Below are 21,531 nucleotides of genomic sequence, written 5' to 3'. Positions count from 1 at the left end.
TTAGTGATTAAAAGGATGTTTTAATGTAGTCATTTGTAGCTTGCAAATCTTCCTTAGAAATTAGATTGCTTCTATAACTTAAATATTTTTCTACTACGGTATTTCTTTTGGCATTTTATATGTCAATTCCCTACATATTTTCAAAAGGATTATAATATTCATTCCTATATAATAAGTGCTTGATGATATGGAATATAAATATTTTTCTTCCTCTATCATTTCTCTTCTAAATCTATCATCATTGATTTTATTCACAGTGATACATATATATGTTCATATATCTATATGTACATATATTTATATTTAAAATTGAATAATAAAGAACATTAAAATTATATTGTATATTTTTTCATGTTTGTTTGTTATTACCCCACATTTACCCAGTCATATTTGTGAAGCTAACTTCTTATTTTCTTCAAATTTCTTTAATATGAACTTTCATATTCAGGTTGCTTATCCATCATATGTTTATTGTGGAATATGGTTTAAGATATCATTCCATAAGTGATGGAAAGTTAAGTGAGCAGAGCTAGGAGAACATTATACATAGTAACAGCAACTGTGTAAGACGATCAATTGTGAATAAATTAACTGTCATCAGCAATGCAAAGATCCAAGACAACTCCAAAAGACTTGTAATGAAAAAAGCTATGTGCTGATAGAGATGGAAATAATGGAGTCTGAATGCTGATTTAAGGACATAGTTTTTTACTTTATCTCCTTCATGAGTTTTTTTTTTCCTTATGTGAGTGATGTGTCTTCTTTCTCAACTTCACAGACATAGAAATATGCATAGCATGATAGCAGTCATATAAATATATGCCATCTCACGGAGAGGAGGGGAAAGAGGGAGGGAGAAATGTCAGAAAACAAAATGTCAAAAAATTATATACATTATAAAAATATGTCAAAAAATAAAAGGAAAGAAAAAGATGTTCACATTCTAAACTCTTCTAATCTTCTTTCTAGTTTTCACAAATATTATTGACAAAGAATGAAATTCTTCCTCTGAAAATTTGTTTTTTGTTTTTAGTAAACATTGGAATTTTAATCATTTTACTGTCATATTTAACTCTTTGTAACTCCATTTGGAGGTTTTCTTGCCATAAACAATGGAGTTGTTTGCCATTTCCTTCTCTAGTTGATTTTATATATGAGAAAACTGAGGCAAATGTGGATAAGTGGCTTGTCCAGGGACATACACTAGCAACTGAATGAGGCCAAATTTGAATTCAGGAAGATAAATCATCCCTGGCTTCATACCCAGCATTCTATTTACTTGAACACCTAGCTGCATTCAAAACTTTGGAATATCATTTTCTATTAGTTTTATATCTATATTGCTGTTTTCTATTGATTGTATATCTTATTTCTCAGGGGTGTCCTTTTTTTCTTTTTTAGAACAGTAGCAGATAGTTTTGATGATTCTTTATAAAGAATTTAGAAAACTAATATTGTTGCCTTCATATATATTTTTCTTATTCTTTCCCTTCAGATTGGAGATATTTTGCCAAAATTCATTTTCGTCATTATATTGTCTAACTATAAAAAGCAATGCCAGTAAATTCTTCTCAACATGAAGGCAAGAACTGTCTGTTGGCACTTTTTGAATCCCAAACCCTTAATACAGTATCTGGCACATAGAGTAGCTATTTAACACTGATGTGATTGGTTAATTTGACCTGTAAATGTCTTAGGATAGCATCATCATTTTTTTAATATTAGCTCTATCCAAACATGAACTAAGAATACCTTTTTTTGTTTAATTGCCACTCTTCATTTCTGCCAATTATGTTTCATAATTGTATTCACATAAACTTTGAATTTATATCTTTATTAGTCAAATCACTGGAATTTTATGCATTTTGTAGTTCTCTCCGTCCATTATTAGAAGTTTCTATTATCTAAAGTCCTATCATGAAACCAACACTGCTAAGAAATGCAAAGATTACAACAAAGGGTAAAAGCATCATCTCTGACTTCCAAGAACTGGAAATATACATGGAAGCATAAGATATACTCCTATAAAACTATTTAAAAATAAAATATTTGAAATGATCTAAAATATATGACTTCATCTAACATGGATCAGATATGATAAAATGCCAATAAATATGTTGTAAATAATAATGTTTTTAAGTACTAGAAGGAAAAAGAAAAGTGAGTACTTAAATTTTCAAATTTGGACAAAGATACTCCTTGGCCAAAGTGTTACAATATTTGAGGAGGGGGAAAAGGATAAGCAAAAGAGTAGATGAAAAAATGACCATTAAAAATATTTTCATGAGGCACCAGGTTTGAAAAACACTCTACATTATTCAATGTAGTTCTGGAAATCTTCTAGATTTCTTCTAGGCCATATAGAATATTTTCACCTGAATAAGAGAAAGAGACAGGAATTATGAAAAATGTGTTTTCAGAAACAAACCATGCTACTTTCAGGACCAGCCTCTGCTAAGATAAATGTGTGCCAAAAAATTGATCTAGTAAACTCTACTCCTGCATCATCATGAGCTTTTTTTGTTGTTGTTGTTTCAAACTGGATTTCCTGTAGATAACTCAAATGATACAGTACCAACTTAAACTAAACTCTATCTTTTCCTTCAAACTCTCTCCTTTGCTTCACTTTCTTATTATTGCCCTAGACAAAACCATTTCTCTGCTCAGTTAGCCAGACCCACAACCTCAATTCTTCACTCATTCCACAAGTCTGATCTATTATCATACCTTGTCATTTCTATCTTCAAAACAGCTTCTATATAGGTGCCCTTCCCTCCCCTCACACATCTGCCACCATGCAAAGATGCTAATCAGCTTTTTCCCCCACCTTGGGCAACTGAAATAGTTTTCTATTTGTTCTCAAATATCTTCCCACTCCCCTCTAATATCTATATGTCTATCATCCCCCACCCCACAAAAGTGTCAGTCTATCTCACTTCTTCAATCAATAAAAGTTTAAGATTCTTTATTACCTGTTAGATCAAATATGAACTCTCTTGTCATATAAAGCTATTAACAACCTGGCATATTTTTCCATTTCTAGCCTTCTTATACTTTCTAATAATTGACCTTGAGAATAGGTAATATGTGATTCAACCCCTTGGAACAATTTACCTGAATTGCTGTTAACTGTTAGTATTGCTGCTTAATTTCATATTCCTGGGAAAAGGTAGAAATATTTTGATATGGACTGTCTTTCAATGGTAGGCATCTGGACAAGGATTTTTGGTATTTCAAATGACTTCTGGACCTTAAGTGAAGGAAGAAATTATGGAGATAAACTTCTTGAAGTAATTTTTTTCTTGATTCATTAGTAAACAACGTAGTTTCAATTACATCATCATTATTCTGGCAGAGAACATAATATTGAGATGAAGGGAACAGAATTAGAAAAATTATGATTCTAAAAATAAAAAAGAAAAGGTTGGGGACAAGAGATGCTGTTGAGTCAACACATTAAGGGATCATGAATCCTAAAGGTAGCTTTTAGATAGTAGAAAATATGAATGTGAGACAACTAAAAACTAGGAAAGGAATTTAGCAAAGACAATGAATGATCAATTAAGGCAAATAAAAGCCTTCAAACTATTACTGATGGATAGGATAGAAAAAAATATTAATAGGATAGGATAAAACTTTCCACTATTTTCCTCTTGTTTAGTCACTGACAAGTCAGCTTATTTATATGGCTCCTATAAATAGAGATAGTAGATATTGCAATAAATTAATATCTGATTATATGAATGGGGGGCACTCACCAACATCTATCTCTACAATCTGATTCTTGATCTACAAGAAAGTTGAAAACTATGAAAGAATGTTCTGATCCAACATTTTCTCCTTTACCACTCAGGGCAAGGATATGGAGAGGAAAATCTGCAAAGAATATAGGAAATATAGCGAGGTAAATAGAAACTGACCTTGCGGAAAATTTCCTCCAGGTGACAGCACCAGGCATATTGTTGGAAGCAGTAAATGAGTTCATTGATAAAGACAGAACCCAATATATCAACTCTCCAAGAAACATTATCTAAAAATAAAAAAAATAATAATAAGGGTCATAACAATGACATTCCTTTTAGGATAAGTCTGGGAGATTAAACTTTGACATGGTTTCTATCTGGATGAGTTGAGCAAAAGAAAAAATCAATTAATTACAATGCTTCAATAAAAAATTTTATTTAGCAAATAATATGCCAAAAGTACTTTCTAAAAAGCCAATGATGTTAGTATGATATGTTTAGAAACTACACTGGGAAAAAAAAAGTAGGCAAAAGACCCAGCTAAGGGCATTCATCACTATCACTTTTAAGGATGGCACTAAAAAGAAGTCATCAGAAGAAATGAGAGGAAAAAGACCTGGAAACATGTTTTTAAACTCATTTAAAAAACAAATACATTGAGACCTCCACAGGAACTCTAATAGTATATAGTCCTAGATGTTAAATAAAAGGGGTAGAAATTTTATTGAAGAGAACCAAACTGGGGAAGCAAGGAAAACAGAATATCAGTACAAATGAGGTGTCTATGCTAGAAAGGGTACTTTTTTTTAGGATTTTTGAGAAATCAGTCTTCAAAGTGGCTACAAGGAGTGACTATAACAAAGATTTGGGAAGCAACTCAGATCTTAAAATCACCATAAAAGATTATAAGGAGAACAAAATTACTAACCCATATGCCTATTTTGCAAGCATACACACACACACACACACACACACACACACACACACACACACACACACACACACACACATATATATACTACTGTATATAAACATTACATATATATATATATATATATATTAATGTGAATACTATATGCAAGTATGAGGACATCCTTGAAGATATTAGAAGGGAATGAGAAGAATATAATATTCCAGTGTAGGAACCATTATACAATTGAGTAAATTATTTAGAATATATGAATTCATTCTGTTTATTGGTTGTTTACTATTAAAAGTAATTGAGTATACAGAGCAAAATACTGATTTAATTGCTGCCCTACTGCAAGCTATCTCCCTCTCATATGTCAAGTCAAGATTCCTTGAAGGATGCAATATCAGATATAGCCTTGGATGACCCTCTTGTGATTAATATAACAAAGTCTGAAACAATGGAAGAAGCCAAAGTAGAGAAAAATATTTGAAGCTACAGAAATGAGTGTATGTGTGTGTATGTGTGTTGAGTCTGATTTTTTTTCTCTCTGATACATTTGTGTGGGGAATGCCCTAGATATCACCAAAGAGACAAGGTTCTAAAAGTATAGCCATAAACTACTAATATTGTACTGTATGTTTGTGTACTTCCATTTCATTAGGACATGCATCCACAGATTTCTGTTTACTTACTTTTGATGGAAATGGATATCTGATTAGTTTTATTCAATAAATTAAAGGAACTAAAACTGAAGTGAACATTTAATTTTTTTAACAAATTCCTTAATCTGCAAACCAAAACTAGATGTCAAATACCAAATTTTTATTTTTAACACATTAAGACTTCCTTAGTATCTCTATATGATACCTCCTGTCATATGAAAGCTTTCAGGCCATCTAAAGTACAGATTACCTATCAAAACAAGAAAGGGAAATGGTCAAGGAGAGTTGCCTGAAGGAGTTGAAAATTCCTTTTAGGAAGTCGCTTACGTGGTGTTGTAGAGCAAAAGGAAATGAAGTCTTTCTCCAGGAGCTTCTGTTCCAGTGGATTATTCCCTGAATGATCTTGCATGGGCTGGTCAGGAGTGCCTGCTGAAGACTCTGGTGTATCCATTACATATGTGATTCCAAGTTTCTCTAAGAAAAAAGTGATATTTCAGTTATTCCTCTCCTTTCAACAATTCTACCACATTTATTATCCAGAGAGACATTGTCTTTGGAAGCATTTCCTAGCTAACTTATAGTCTTCCCATACACTAGTTCATGCACATACATATGCATATAAAGACTTACCTTTGTCTCTATTTTCTAGGATTAATCAAGTAGGAATAAATTTAGAGCTTTGCAACCTTAACCTAAAAGGAATCAACTGATACAAAATAAACAAAATATTGAAGTCAGTGTATCATGCATCTATATTATATAACATCATTAAGACAGACCAATTCATCTAATGCTAGACTACTCAGTGATGGCTCTATGGAAAAGTCTATAGAATTGTGGTTTATCATCATTTCAATAGGGAATAAAAAGAGTTGCAGAGCAAGGTCACTAGGTCATTTTTTTCTGGGAAAGTGTGGAATGTAACTTCAGATTTCCAGCCCAGGGTCTGAATATATGTAGGACAATACATAAGCAAATACTCACCCCCTCTACATGCTTGAATGATGATGACCTTTGGTTTTCCTTTTAGACTTGGACAGTTGCTATCATTAAAAATTTGGAAGATAACATCTGTGGCCAGAAGGTCTGGTTTTTGTTTTGTATGCTCTATCCCACAGATACCATTCAAGAGGCCATGAGACATGAACACCAGGAAGGTACTGTCAGAGGACAAATGTTCTGGGCGATCAGCAAACTCCTTCAACACTGACTCCATTTTCTAGAAGATATTCAAAAGTTATTGACCAGACAACTTTATCAGCCAAAAAACAGGGATTCAAATTTTTGGGATATGGATGGAAATAATGGATAGGAAAATTTGCATTACTACAATGAGATAGGGAAACTCACAGGAAAGGCAAATAAGGATTTAGGGAGCAAAATAAAGATGCCTTTTAGAAGGAACTAGAGACACTCATAGAGAAAAACAATAATATCTCAATAAAAGTCTCCTAAAAATAGAAGGTCCACCAAATCAGTGTTTCAAAATCACTGTTTCATAGTCCTGCTGTGAGATAGCATTGAAAGAGTCATAATCATTGTGATCTGATATCAAATAAAGCCCCTGATCTGTGAGATTCTCCTCTACTGATATAGCCAGAGAAGTGTTTTACAGAAAATTATGTGGCCCATACCTGAGCTGTAAGGTTTGTTTCGATAATGACAGTATAGCCAAGATTTTCAAGTAGCTTCCACATTCCCCAAATGTCAAGGTAAGCCCCCTGTCGTTCATCAAGGTAGTCAAACAAAATGTTACAGATGATAAGGGCTAGGCGTGTACGGGTCCCCTTTTCCATGATCGGATATATCTGCAAGGAACAGATTTGGAAGTAATTGGTTGCATCCTTCAGAACTGATAACTTTATACTCATTAAAAGCTGAAACTAATTATCATTGGTTACCAAATTATCAGGAATTGCTTTTAATAATGTTTTAAAAAAGGAAAACTATTTCCACCTCTCTATTACATGTGCCAAATAATAAAAGTACATGGGACTATTTGTTGTTCCTCTACTTTATACTTTATTTTATAAATTACATAATTAGGATAATAGTTGGAATTCTTATCATTCCTTCTGTTTTCTCCCTTTTAAAATTCTACAATTACCTACATTCATTTCAATATTACTTTAAGTTTTTGGTGTTTTTTTCTGTACCAATGCTGCTATTCCTTCATTTTCATTGAATAGAAGATCTCATTCATTACTCAACCCCTAATTTCCCTTACATTTCTGTGTTGACCTAGCATCCTTTCTCATTGGGGACCTCATCATATTCCACATATTTTTTTTAGAATTGTCTACCCAAAGCTATATTAGTCACATATCAGCAACTCTGTTTAAGAGTTGCTCATAGATATCTTGTAGGCATCTCAGTCAATATAATGAAAGAGAACTCTTTTATCTGAATTTGAAAAACACTCCTCTTCTAAAAATTCTATCTCTCTTTAGAATATCTAAATTCTTCCAGTCACCAAAGTATGTAACCTCTAAGTAATTTCATTTTCACTATTATATCTCTTTCACATCCTATGTCCATTGAATTCCCAAGTTTTTTCAATTTTATGTTCACAGCATTTTTGAAATTCATCTCTTCTTTATTCATATAACCTCTCCCCTATAACCTTATAACCTCTTCTCTGTCAATTCATTAATTGGTCTTCCCATGTCCAATTTCTGGTCTCTCTTCTTTATAATCTCAATTCCATTCTTCAGCTTGTCTTTTAATGACTTTGTTCCTCCTTTTATTTAAAAAACTCTTTATTTTTCATAAAATACAAACATTTTACCCTGAAATTTGAAAAGCACCACAATCTTCTTCCAGCCCATCTTTTATAACACTTGACTTAATGTATTCTGCATTTCAGGCAAAAATCCAAAACTTGATATTCCATGTTATATATCTAGAAGAAATACCTTTACACAACTGTTCATCATTCTTGAAAATACTCCTACCTCACCACCCCTCTTCTACCATGACCATTCGAATTCTTATCTTCATTCAGTGAATCCACCTTTAACATCAAGTCTTTTGTAAAGCTAGGTGTGTTAGTGGTTAATGACTCCAGCTAGGTGACACAGTGGACAGAGCCCTGGACCTAGAGTCAGGAAGTCTGGAGTTCAAATGCAGCCTTATACATGTACTAGTTATGTGACCTTGAGAAAGTCACTTATTTCTGTCTTAATTTTGTTGACTGTTAAATGAAAATCATAACACTACCTATCCCAGAGGATTGTTGGGAATATCAAATGAGATATTTGTTAAGTATTTAATTTAATGACTCGAATATAATAGGTGCATAATAAGTGGTTTTTTGTCTTTTCCCATCCTCTACATATTAACTTTTATTTTCTTATTTGTATTCAGGGAAAAAAATATGTCCTGAGATGTTTATAAAAAGGGGGACAGAGGTGGTTTCCTTTTTTTTCTCCCAATCCCTAGGAGCTCTAGTTGCATAATAAATGTTTATCAATTGAGAATAAGTTGAACTGAATTCTTTTTTGTTCCCCCAATCTACACAACATCATTATTTTGTATCTTATGACAATGGACATAGCCTGCCATATAGTATATAGTTACTTCAGCCCTTGTCTTATCCTCTTACCCAGCTTGAGCAAAGTCTAAAGAAAAAGTCTCTGATTCGGTAATTGCAGTATAACTCAGAATTGAGCAGACATTTGGAACAAAGTAAATATCTGTTTTCTTTTGTTTTTTCATCACCTGGATATTTTATCAATTGAATGAAGAGGATCTATAGTGAAAACCAGTATGAGGTACACATTTTAAAGGACCTCAGGGAAGTATCAAGGCAGTATAATTTAGTCTTAGATTAAAAGAAATAGGAAATCTAAGGCATAGACAAGATATCAGGGAATTCTACACTGACTCTGGGTTACATGAAGGCATATTTAGATTTTAGAAAGAAACTCGTAGCATGTCCCTATCTTCTATATTTGAGCAGCATAAATACGCTTGTTGGTTTGTTTTTTTTTTTTTTTGAGAACTATTCACTCAACATCTTACATCTCCCTCCTTTGCTTCCTTCAGTCCTTGGTAAAAATCTGGACGGCAAAGCTTGACTTGGTTTGGGGGTACAGCTGCTTGTATTGCATTAGAATCTAGAAAAAAGAAGGGAAAAACACCCAATGAGGTCTATTTTTTGACTTTGTAATTCTTTTTAAGTCTATAAACCAATACATTATCATTCTAGGAAAATGTCTCTTAAAAGGAAAGCAATATTCACATTTATAAGAAAAAAATGAATTCAAATTGCTTCAGAATGAAGGTCAAAAGTCACTCTTTATTAATTTCTTTCCTCTCCTGATTTCCCAAATTCTGATAATCTTACTACCTTTTTCTATGTCCTCTTGACCCTAAAATTGAGTCTCTTCTTGATGCTGACATAATGTTTCCTTCTCTATTCTGTTACCAGATTCTTTTGATTCAGCCCTGTCAATGTTCCTCAAATTCCTTCCTTCCTATGCCAATGCATTCCCTGTATTGTTATTCTGGTGAAAGCTCTTATCATCTGACACTTCTTTTACTACAACAACATCCTAAATGGCAGCTGTGATTCTGACATTTTCTGACTTCAACCTATGCTGAACCTTGCTGCCAGTTTAGTCTTACAAAGACAGGCTTTGATCATTGTACTCCCTTGTTTACTTTTTCTCTATTGCTTACAAGATAAAATAAAATCTCCTTATCTTGGTTTTCAAGGCTATTCAAAATCAGATCTTTATCCCAATTGCTAACCTTACTTTTTATGCTTCACAAACAGAAAATTTCTGCTCTAACTTGACTTGGCTACTTATTATCCCTCCAATACACTTCAAACATTAGTCACTCTATCAAAGAATAATGTTAAGAATATTGACTGTCAAAATGAGTAAGGTCTGTCGAAAAAGGCCAAGATCATAAAAGATGGGTTTTGTTTCTTTCCTTTGTTTCTTTGTTTTTGTTGTTTTGTTGTTGTTATTGTTGAGTTAAGGGTAAAAAATGATTAGTACTGCTGCTGAGGGAACATAGCATCATGACAATAGTATATGGTAGTAACTTGACAAATATTTTTTTATTTTCTTTTCCAAAAAATCATTTTAAAGCTGAGCAAAAATGGAATATGAAACAAGGAACATCTCTCAAAAAATCAAGGAATGATTGTGACTGAAAGTCCATAATTTAAATCACTTGAGTTATTAGGACCAGAGGAACTACATACCAATCTTCTTAAAGAATTGGAAGATGGAATTGCCAAGTCTCTGTCGATAACTTTGAACAGATCCTGAAGAATTGCATATAGTCTCAAGAGCTAAAAAAGAGAAAAAAATTGATTTTACAAATAAGAAATATTGAGTTAAATCTTAATATTTATTATAAAAAATAATTATTCTAGAATAATTGGAAAATGATTCTTTTGAGAATTCATGATGAATTCTGGGTTCAAATTCTAATTTCATTTCTTATGGTATATGCTCTCTTGAATTCCTTTTCTGAGTCTCAGTATCTTTAGTCAAATGAAGGGAGTAGGATTAAGGGGTCCTCTAATGTTCCTTACAGAAGATAAATCTTCTTAAGTTCCTGTTGGTCAAACTTGAAGAAATTGGGTAAAAAGAATATTTCTAGGGCTATACATAAGATACAAGGGAAAAATTCCTCCCCTAGTCTCTGTTTCTTGGAAAATCATGATGACCATTATTCAGGATAAACATGAGAAGACATTTCCTTAGAAGGTATCTGGGAGACATTCCCACCATCTTTCCCTAAACCCTTTCCTATATTTATGGGAAGAGTACTCTATGCCTTCAGTTTATAGCAATAATAAAATTATATATTGATGCAATATTTTGAATTTTCCAAAATCATCTCCTTTACATTATCTTATTTAAACTCCAATACTTTGTGAAAGAGCAGGGTCACATTCATTAGCTCTATCTTATAGGTGAGATAGCCAAGACACATTTGCTTCAAATTATTTATATAAACATATATAGTAAAAAAGTGAAATAACTTTATTAAAACTTATGTCTTCTGATTTCTATTTTAGATCTCTTTCCATTATATTATACCACTTATCTGAGCATAGTTCTTCATAGCATTCAGGTTCATTTCACAATTCTGCAAGGAATAATGTGCAAAGATAATGTGCAACAACTGTGTTGTTGTTTTTGTTGTTTTGTTTTGTTGTTGGAAACATTGTTACCTGATAAAATGGGATGCATTTCCTTTGACTTCATGAAAACTGCCAACTCATTATCTTCCCTTTGACTTCCTAAAAGGAAATGAGGGAGGTAGAAATGGACATCTCATGTTCTGAAACCTGTTGTATCAGAACCTCCTTAAACAGTACTATCAATTTGTTACTTCTCTTTATGTTGTAACTGGCTTGGAAGCCATAGATATTCTTGAAATTCCAGCTCATACATGAAGACAGGATATCCTTAGTCAGTGAAAGAGAAAGCAAATTTTTAATGACTGGCATGGAACATAACAGTAGATAAAAAATAGTTATTTTATTCTCTAGTATCACCAGCATAGAATTCAAGAAATTATTAAAATCCAGAAACCATGTGGAGGAATGTATCTTATATTGAATAATGATGGAATGGCTCTGTTCATAGCATGAAATGTATCCATTAGTCACAAAGGGGATTTATAAGTAGTAGGGAAGTATGCGAAATTTGGAAGAATGCAAAATGTTTCTTTCTTATTCATCACTCCTTACTCCCATTCCAAAAAATATCTGCTTTCAAAGAACCTTATCACTGTGGATTGGTTATAGTGAAATTGTACCAAATCATTAATCTTGCCCATAGCAACTCGTCTAAAATTGATTGAAGAGAGCTTGGAGCTACAATGCAAAAAGATGAATAGTCAATAAGAACTGCTGAGATTAGGACAATATTCTTTAGTCCTAGTCCTTTTAGGTTTTAGGGCAGTTCTGGAAATCATAAGTGTTCCAAATAGACTAGTAGGTTCCCATAGAGGACCAAAAGCTTAACACAGTGATTTAGTCTTGAATCGCTAAAAGTTTCCTAGATAGATATAAAGTTACTATTCATAGCCATGGAATAGAATGAAGTACTTTATGTTAACAGTCAGTTAGTAAATATTCATTAATTTTCTGATGTGTGCTAGAACTGTGCTAAACATCTAGGTATATAAAGAAAGGCAAAGGAATGTCCTTTCTCTCAAGAAGCTAATGGCACAGAAAATATGAATACAACTATATAAAAACAAGTTATAGAGAGGATAAAATGGAGAAAAGGTTTCACATAGAAGATGAGACTTTTATCTGGAAACTAAAAGAAACCAGGAGGGAAATAAGAAGGGAGAGTGATGTGGGTTGGCAGTGGGCAGTAAGGAGTAGTAATAAAAACATGACCTTCAGACTCTGAAATCTTTCATTTCTCACTAGTTAGGAGTAGTTAAACATCACTACAACACCTGCATTTTCAACATTAATCAAACATGAACTTTATATTGTTCAATTATCCAATCTATACTAGATCTGTAGCAGTCTTTACTGGGCCTCAGCTTTGTACCTACTCTGTTTTATTAGTTGCTTATATTGTTCTTAGAAATAATCAATTACCTATAGTGGTCCTCCAATGTACTACCTCCCCTCCCCATGTTCCCACTCTGGAAGGGCAGTAAGACCTCTCCCTGCCAAATGACAACAAGGTGAGCAATGGAGGAATATGGACCCTGTTCAGGAATATGTACCCTGGGGCATTCCAGAAGAATTCCCCAATCTTGTGCATGCTCCTTATTCTCGATGGCAACAACCCCCAAAACATATCTCCACCTGACCCTGGAAAGGGAGATGCTAAGCTATCATATCCCAATAAATATGCCAACCCTAATCCATATGGTTGGGGTAGCTCTACTCTTCAGTGGAAGCTGGCATCCTATATTGAAGCTATTCTATCAAGCCTCAAAGAGGCTACTCTACTAGGCCCTGGGGTCATCCCTTGACCCTAAGGCTACTTGATTAGCCCCCAGACTATTCCACCAGCTATTATACTACCAAAATCTGCCACTACTTCAAATAAAATTATTTTCTTACTTTTGAATTGAATGGATTTTGAGTCCCCCATTCTTGTAGCAAGACTTGGCTTCAAATTTAGGTTCATTTCTCCTACTCAAGAGGACTCTAGGCATGGGAGAAAACCAGTGAAGATGCCTAGCATCAGGAGATAGATTTCTAGTGCTATAGAAATCAGTTAGTCAAGTTGCATCTCTTAAATACATGCTATATGAGAAGCATTCTGCTATGTGCGACAAGAAAGGCAAAAGACAATCCTTCCTATCAAAAAGTTAATTGTCAAATAGAGGAAACATGATATATTGAGAACAAATTGCAAGTGGTATCAGATGTAAGGTAGTAAAATGAAGAAGGACTGGAATAAAGTGACTTTAGATGAGGCTTTTGCTGAACAATAAATGAAGCCTGGGAATTTAGGAGCCTAAAATGAAACATCCTAAGTATGGAAGATGCCCAGTAAAAATACTCAGAATAGGAAATAGAGAGACCTATATGAGGGACAAGAAGATAGCTAGTATTACTAGATTACAGAGTTCATGGAGTAATAAGGTTCAAAAAAACTATAAAAAAGTTATGAGGTTATTACAGGGATTTAAAAGCCAGTCCGTATTTTGTATTTGATTATTGAGGTGATAGGGAATGTGGAATTCATTAAGTTGGGAAGAGGATGATTTGGTCAGAGATATTTTAGGAAAAAATGATTTGATGACTGAATGGGAAATGAATTTTGAAACAAGCTAGTCTTTCCAGACATTGCATTTAAAGTTCGTCCACCCTACCCATGCTGACTGGAATCAGAGCAAAGACAAGAATTTGTTCAACTTTTTAAAAATAGTAAATAGAGCAGGGATTTTTACCTAGGGTCCAAGAACTTGGGTGATGAAATTACTATATATATATGTGTGTGTGTGTGTGTGTGTGTGTGTGTGTGTGTGTGTGTGTGTGTGTGTGTGTATACATATACACATATATAGATTTTACATATATACACATATATATATCATTTATTATAACTGTTGTTTAGTATTCCATTAAATTAATCTTTTGAAAAAAAATGTTCCATACTGGAAAAATTGTCAAAGAAAGAGGGTTAAGAACCCATTGGAACGCAAATGATTCAGATTGAGTCGGTGAAACTTACCTGAATTTCCTGGTAAATATGGAAGTAATAATTTCTTCATAATAATTTGGCTTCCTCGAAATATGTGATCCAATGCATCAACCAGGCCCTCACTTTGGTTCAAAATTGTTGAAAATTCTTTTTCTAAATGCTTCAGCTCATTTGGACTCAAAACATCCTTCTCTATCAGGTCATCAATAACACCATCAACAAAGGTACTGATCAAGCCTTTCACAATCTTCACAGGATAATAGCTCTGTTTTTGTTCTGTTGCAAAGTAACCAATCATTTAGTCTTTATGAGAAGATACAGTCAGAGAATTACATATTTTAGAACAGGATGGTTCTTTGTACTTTAACATTTTGTTAAACTTTCCTTTCTTCCTTCTTCCCTTTCTTTCTTCCTTTCCAAATTAGAAAAAAGAGATCTTTTTTTTTTTTTCAAAGGGAAAATGACACCAGACAAGGAATCAGGAGACCTAGATTTGTTTCTGATTCTGTCACTCTCTACGTGACTCAGGACAAGTAACTTCTGTCTAGACCTGTTTTTTCCTCTAGAAATGGAGAGTTTGAAACAAAATGGTCTCTACCATCCATTTCAGCACTAATGTAATACATTTACATGAAGCTGGCAGGAGAGAGCACCAGTGACAGCATTAGTCATGGCCCTGGAAAGCAACGGAACAGAATAAAGGAGGCTGGATGGGAAGGAAAGAAAGAAATTCTGTTCAGCAGAAAACCACAGGAAAAAATATAAACAATCAACATGAAACCAGCTCCTTTCATTTCATTATCTATTGTAAGAACCTTGGAAATGAGAGCAGCTAGCTCCTGCATTCTTGTTATTACCTACCAACACAAAACTAGTGCAAAGAGATTTTAAACTCCAGAAAAGAGCACCTTCTCCAACCTTCTTCACTATGCCACCCTCCCTATTTGCTTATACACTGAAATCCCTAGCTTCACTAACAGAAAAGATAATTACACCTTAACACTACCCTAAAGACAAGAAGGACCCCACTCACCAGTCATGGCTCCTACACCTCACTGGAACTGGCAGTGAAAGTGAAAGCAAGTCTTAAACTTCCTCTGTACACTCTTCTCTTCTCGGAAAAGGAGGGGGAGCAAAACTGTGTTGTGCAATTTCATTGGTCTCTGCCAGAGTAGCAGAATCTGGTTCCCAGATCTTTCCAATGTAGCTTCTTTACTTTGAAGAATGGAGAGTTCAAGTCGATCTCTCTTCTAAAAAGGAAATAGGTAAATGAGAAATAAATTATTTCTGAAACACAAATGCAAGCCCATGCAAATAGACTTTCATCTTTGGTTCATCAATTCAGTCAGTAAATCAAATGAATTAATGAATTCAGCATCTTCACCGTGCAATTAGGGTAGTCTTTTATCCTGGTCAAGCTTCACCAACTAATAGAATCAAACCTCCAAACAGAATTTATCTTATGATCACAGAATGTTACCGTGGGGAGGGAAGGGGTAAGGGGACAATAAAAAGCTTCTAGTACAGACTTCTCATCAGACAGATAAGGAAACTGAAACCCTAAAAAATGACTTCGTTCAAGGTCATGCAAACTAGTAAATGGAAGTGCCAGAACTGTAATCATAGTCTCCAAAGTTAATATCAACCATTCTTTCCATTGCACCACACACTGCTTTTCCTCCTCATCTACCTTTGCCATCGCTAACATCCAACTCACTCCTACAGAGAATTTTGAATGGACCTAAAGAAGAGACTCTTCTGCACTATTGCTAAGAGCTGTCAAAATTGATTATGTCTTTTCTATTTCTTATTTTTAGCACCTACAGTAGAAATTCTAGGGGAATTTTCTTACATTACATTCTTATATCTTACATTATGGTAAATCAACCTGAAAACATGAGTTAAAGAATTTGCTGACCATTAATTCTCCAAGTTCATATTCTCAGAGAGAGGACTGAGAGAAAAGGAACGTTAACCTTTCAACAAAAATAAGAAGGCTACAAACAAGAAGTAAGGAATGATTTCCTAACAGTAGAACATATTAAGAAAAACATCCTATGACCTTAGACTATCTTTGTGTTTTCCAAGAGAAACATGAAGCCTTAAAAATTTATTGAATGGGGCAGCTGGGTAGCTCAGTGGATTGAAAATCAGTCCTGGAGAAGGGAGGTCCTAAAATCAAATTTGGTCTCAGTCATTTCCTAATTGTGTGACTCTGGGCAAGTCACTTAATCCCCATTTCCTGGCTCTTACCACTCTTCTGCCTGGGGAACAATATACAGCATTAACTCTAAGACAGAAGGTAAGGGTTAAAAAAATAAAAATAAACTTTTCTGACCTTATTGGCATATAGCAAAATTTTGAAGAAATGAAAACAAGAGTTTCTAATTAAAAAGTAAAAACAAAATAAAACAAAAATACTTATTACCTTTTATGTTCAAAGCCTTATGTTAGGCATCAGTTTACGAATTTAAAAAGGTCCTTTTTATATCCTTTTAAAAGTATACTTTATTTTATATCCTGAAACAATTTTTTAAAAGTGAGATGATATGAATAAAGTATTTTGCAAAATTCACAGCATCATATAAATACTATTGATTACTATTATTGTGTTGCATTAGAGTGAGCTAGAGAGATACATTTTAAAAAATCTCTTCACCAGAATCATGGTTGCTTTATTTGAATAACATTTATTTTTATGTTTTTTGGCTTTGTCCATTTTGATTTTTTGAATTGTGTGTATTAAATTATTCGTTCTATTTGCTTTAACTGGGATCAATACAAATGTGTAACCATGAATCCCTAAAATTTTATTATATATTATTTCTAAAATTATAGTAATACTACATCACTTTTATGTACTACAATTTTCTGAGCTATTCTCTAATCAGTGGGCAACCCTTTTACTGTCAAGTTCTCAGCTACTTCAAAAGGTGCCAAATTTTATATTTGGGGGACATATGAAAATTCTCTTTTTGTCTTTCAAACACTAGAATATATGGATAAATTAAAGTACAGGTTTTAATCACTTTCTTCCCACAATTTCAATTGGTTTTCCAGAGGTTTTAAAAACAATTAACAATGAGGGCAGCTGGGTAGCTCAGTGGATTGAGAGTCAGGCCTATAGAAGGGAGGTCCTAGCTTCAAATCTGGCCTCAGACACTTCCTAGCTGTGTGACCCTGGACAAGTCACTTAACCCCCCTTGCCTAGCCCTTACTGCTCTTTGGCCTTAGAACCAATACACAGGATATACACAGATGGAAGGTGAGGGCTTAAAAAACCAAACAATTAACAATCCCACCAGAATTGTTTTAATGTGCCAGTTTTTCTATAGCCCCTCACTATTCACTATCTCCATATTTCAAGTCCTAACTGACATATGCTAATTGTATTATCTTGGACAAATGACAGATTTTCAGCTCTCTAGGCTTTTCTAAGATTATAAGACACAGAAAAGAAACTGAAAAGAATCAGCAGAAAGAATTTCTTCATCAGAAAGTACCATCTACCTATGAAAACACTGGCTTAGCCTCTTATTTTCTAACATATTAGGATTTAAAGTATAAGATTTTAGTCTTAATCTATTATTTGATAAACTAGTTTTGGTGGGGTGAGTGAAGCCATAATGGCATAGTAAAAAAGAAGAAATTACTACATTTTTCCAAGTTTCTTTCCAAAGAAAATTAAAATAATGCCTCAAAATTAATTATGGAGTGTCAGAAAGAACAAAGGGATTGGGTAAAGCAGTTTTCCTACTCATGATGGTTTAGAAGGTCAGCAGTAAAGAAGTGTTTTTCTGGGGTTAGAAGGGAGTGCAATCCACCTCGAGTTATACCCCACAAACAACCAGGGAGTCCCCAAGTCCTAGAATAAGCCAATAGTGATCCCACCATTGCATAAATCAATAGCAACTGATACCTGCTCCACAAGAAACCATACCTAGTCACAAAACAGCAACGTGGTCCTGATCCCTGGTACAAAGCCTTGGGGGCACCTTTCTCCATAGTAGGAAGCAGCTTCCTAAGCTCTCAGCCCACGGGTTAGAAATGTGTGAGAAGATTACATGTGATTCATCGCTGGTGCTGTGTAAAGTGAAGATAATTGTTTGCTCACCTAAATCTCTGGTGTTGCAATTGAGCTGTGATTCTTAACATCAATGCCTGCATAATGCCAATAATGTTTGATTCCAAAGGCCACACAATTGAATATGAATCAGCTCAAAGAGTTTGAAAAGAACCTTCTATAATGTGAAATGAAAGTGCTATATAGTAGTCAACATTCACTTAAAAGAAAAACTAGATATAAAAAGTATTTGTTAAACCTAAAGTAATAATAAAATAATTATTAATAAGCATTATTAAAATAATAAAAATCATTTCTTCAGAGATTCTTGAGAGCAGACCCATACAACAATGAAGGATAGACTTTTATAATGTCCAATTCTGAACTCTGGACTGACATGTGACTCAGGTGATTGGGAGTATAACTGAGGTGGGAAAGTCCAACAATCAAGAAGGAGACATTAGATTTGGAGGAAAATCACCCCTGACTACCTTTGGGACATTCCTTGTCCCTTTACTATAACCTTTACAAAGAAGTCCTCTGGACCCAAACAATAGTTTCAGGATATGACCAATTCCTTTATCATTTTCCCCCCTCAAATAAGAATTTGTGAATTAAATAGCACAAGTAATTTAAATATTAGTGTTGCTTAACATTAATATTTGCATACATAAATTAAATCCTTAACTAAAAAATTAAAAAATAAGTTCTGTTGCACTATCCATATGATTCTAGGTTTCAATCTCAGGGAAGGAAGAAGTCACAATTTTAGAGTATAAAAGGTTGCCTGTGGTCACTCATGGACCAGATGACAGATCAGGAGAGCATTGAACACAATTCTCCTTTGATGATACCACCATGAAAGAAATCAAACTTGCAGACCACTACAAGCACCCATGGAACAAAGTCCAACTTTGATGTAAATCTAAAATTTAAGGAAAATGGTAGAAAATTAAAGTTATTATGGTGACAAGGAAGACCAAAGTATAGGGGGAAAAAAAACAATGAGATCAAAGCAGCTCCATGGAAAGTTTCAAAGGGGAATTGGTCTCATGCCCTGGAAGAGCTAAAAAAATCTTAAAAATCAAACAAGAAAAGTATAGGAAAAATGGAGAAAGTGAAGGTAATACAAGAGAGTCAATAGCATGTTGAAGATGGCCTACTGAAGAAAATAGCTTAAAAAACAGAATAGTCCAAAATTTTAAAAAGCTCAAAACTTTTACTGCAGAAAATAATTTTTCAAAAGCAAAATATGTCAAAAAGAAAAAAAGGAGATTCAAAAAATCCACTGGAAAAAATAATTCTTTAAAAAAGCAGAACTGGCTAAATTGAAAGGGAAGTAAAAAAGCTCAATGAAAAAAAAATAATTCCTAATCAAGCAGAGGGAATAAAGGAAGAAAATATGAAATACCTCATTAGAAAAAAAGAGAAAAAAAAACAACTTGGAAAAGATTCATTTTGAGGTATTTTTATTTTTTGTGATTCTTTGGAGTTGGGTTTGGCCATGTCTAAGAATTCCTTAGTCTTACTTCTTAGATCCCAGAAGTGGAAGTCATAAGTAGTATTTTTTTTTAATTTTCACAGGTTATATGTTAGTATAATTTTAAATATTCATATTCTGACATTTTTCAATCCATTTTCTCTCCCTTTCTCCACCCATCTACCTCCATAAGAAGAATGATAATATGATATAGATTATAAATATATTATCTCATAATACATATCTATGTTTATAATTTTCTGAAACAAAGTACATATTAACCACACCAAAAAAAAATCATGGAGGAAATAAAATGCAGAATAGTATATTTGAATCTGCATTCAGACTGTTCCTTTTATGGTGGTGGATAGCCTTTTTCATCATCAACTTGTCCTGGTTCTTGCCTTGGTTGATAATAGTTGTCATTCACAATGATCCTCATATATCATTATTACTAATTACAATGTTGCCCTAGTTCTGCATATTTCACTATGCATCATTTCAAATATGTCCTTCTACACTTTTCTTTTTCTGTCATCTTGTTTATCATTTCTTATAACACATTGGTATTCCATTACAAGCATATACCATAATTTGTTTAGCCATTCCCAAATTGACGGACATCGCTTTAGTTTCCAGTTCTTTGACACCATAAAAAGAGCTATTATGTGTGTGTGTGTGTATTTATAAAAAGGTTCTTTTCCTTTATCTATAAACAAGTGATACTTCTATAATTCTTGCTTTGGAGTATAATTACATATCTAAAAATGCTCTTCTCCCATTCCATGATTTATTCCCACTCTTTACTGTGAGTTTCTAAGCCTCTCTATCCAAATGAATATGATTGTTTATATTTTTCTAAATGTACTTCTTTGTGTAGCTCTAATCATCTGATTTTATTTAGTATAATTAAAGCTAAGCTATAAGTCAATCTTTATTTCTAGAAAACAATTTGTATTTTTGTTAATATAAATCTGAAATATCATAGTAGATTGAATTTGGTAATTATTTGGAATGAGATTTTCACCTTACTTAAGTTAGTAACTTCCTAATTTACTTTGTTTATTTATTATGATTTCTAGGTAAATCTTCATGTGTTTTAAGAAAGAGCTCTTTTTAGTCCCCATTGCTAATATTTAATCTTCAATTTCTTTCTTTTGCCTTATTGTTCTCAGTGGCATTGCTAAACTATGTTAAATAATTGTGCAGTGAGGAAACATTGGTTTTATTCCTATATATATTTTGAAAGCTTGGTAAGCTTGCCAAATGCAAATAATATTACCTTTTGGACTTAAAGGAGTACTTTTTATTCTAAAATTTTAAAAGATACTTTTGCATTTATACTTCAGAGTTTTTTTTTAATTTTGTTTTCATTAGATTCATTTTTGAGCTCCTGGACTGTCCTATGTATCTTTTTGTATCCCCAATAATTATCACAGTGTCTGACACATAGTATGGACTTAAAAATATTGATCGATTAAAGTTTTCATGAATGAATGTTGTGTTTTTCCAGGG

General features: G+C 33.4%; 1 protein-coding gene across 1 annotated transcript in view; it reads right to left on the bottom strand.

The window, feature by feature from the left end:
• Positions 1-449: 449 nt before the first annotated feature.
• Positions 450-21,531, bottom strand: part of LOC100032604 (caspase-12-like) — a 48,826-nt gene continuing 27,744 nt past the window's right edge. Inside the window, exons 2-12 of the mRNA XM_007494907.3 lie at positions 15,507-15,723; positions 14,504-14,749; positions 11,518-11,586; positions 10,537-10,626; positions 9,342-9,436; positions 6,953-7,126; positions 6,303-6,537; positions 5,646-5,792; positions 3,921-4,030; positions 3,115-3,250; positions 450-2,375 (exon numbers count right to left, since the gene is read on the bottom strand). Of these exons, the coding sequence (XP_007494969.2) occupies positions 3,152-3,250; positions 3,921-4,030; positions 5,646-5,792; positions 6,303-6,537; positions 6,953-7,126; positions 9,342-9,436; positions 10,537-10,626; positions 11,518-11,586; positions 14,504-14,749; positions 15,507-15,513 (1,272 nt within the window). The 5' untranslated portion in view covers positions 15,514-15,723 and the 3' untranslated portion in view covers positions 450-2,375; positions 3,115-3,151. The remainder of the gene's footprint in view (positions 2,376-3,114; positions 3,251-3,920; positions 4,031-5,645; positions 5,793-6,302; positions 6,538-6,952; positions 7,127-9,341; positions 9,437-10,536; positions 10,627-11,517; positions 11,587-14,503; positions 14,750-15,506; positions 15,724-21,531) is intronic.

This window comes from Monodelphis domestica, chromosome 4 (genome assembly GCF_027887165.1).
Source record: "Monodelphis domestica isolate mMonDom1 chromosome 4, mMonDom1.pri, whole genome shotgun sequence".
In the NCBI taxonomy this organism is placed as follows: Eukaryota; Metazoa; Chordata; class Mammalia; order Didelphimorphia; family Didelphidae; genus Monodelphis; species Monodelphis domestica.
This window is presented reverse-complemented; position numbering and strand designations above follow the sequence as displayed.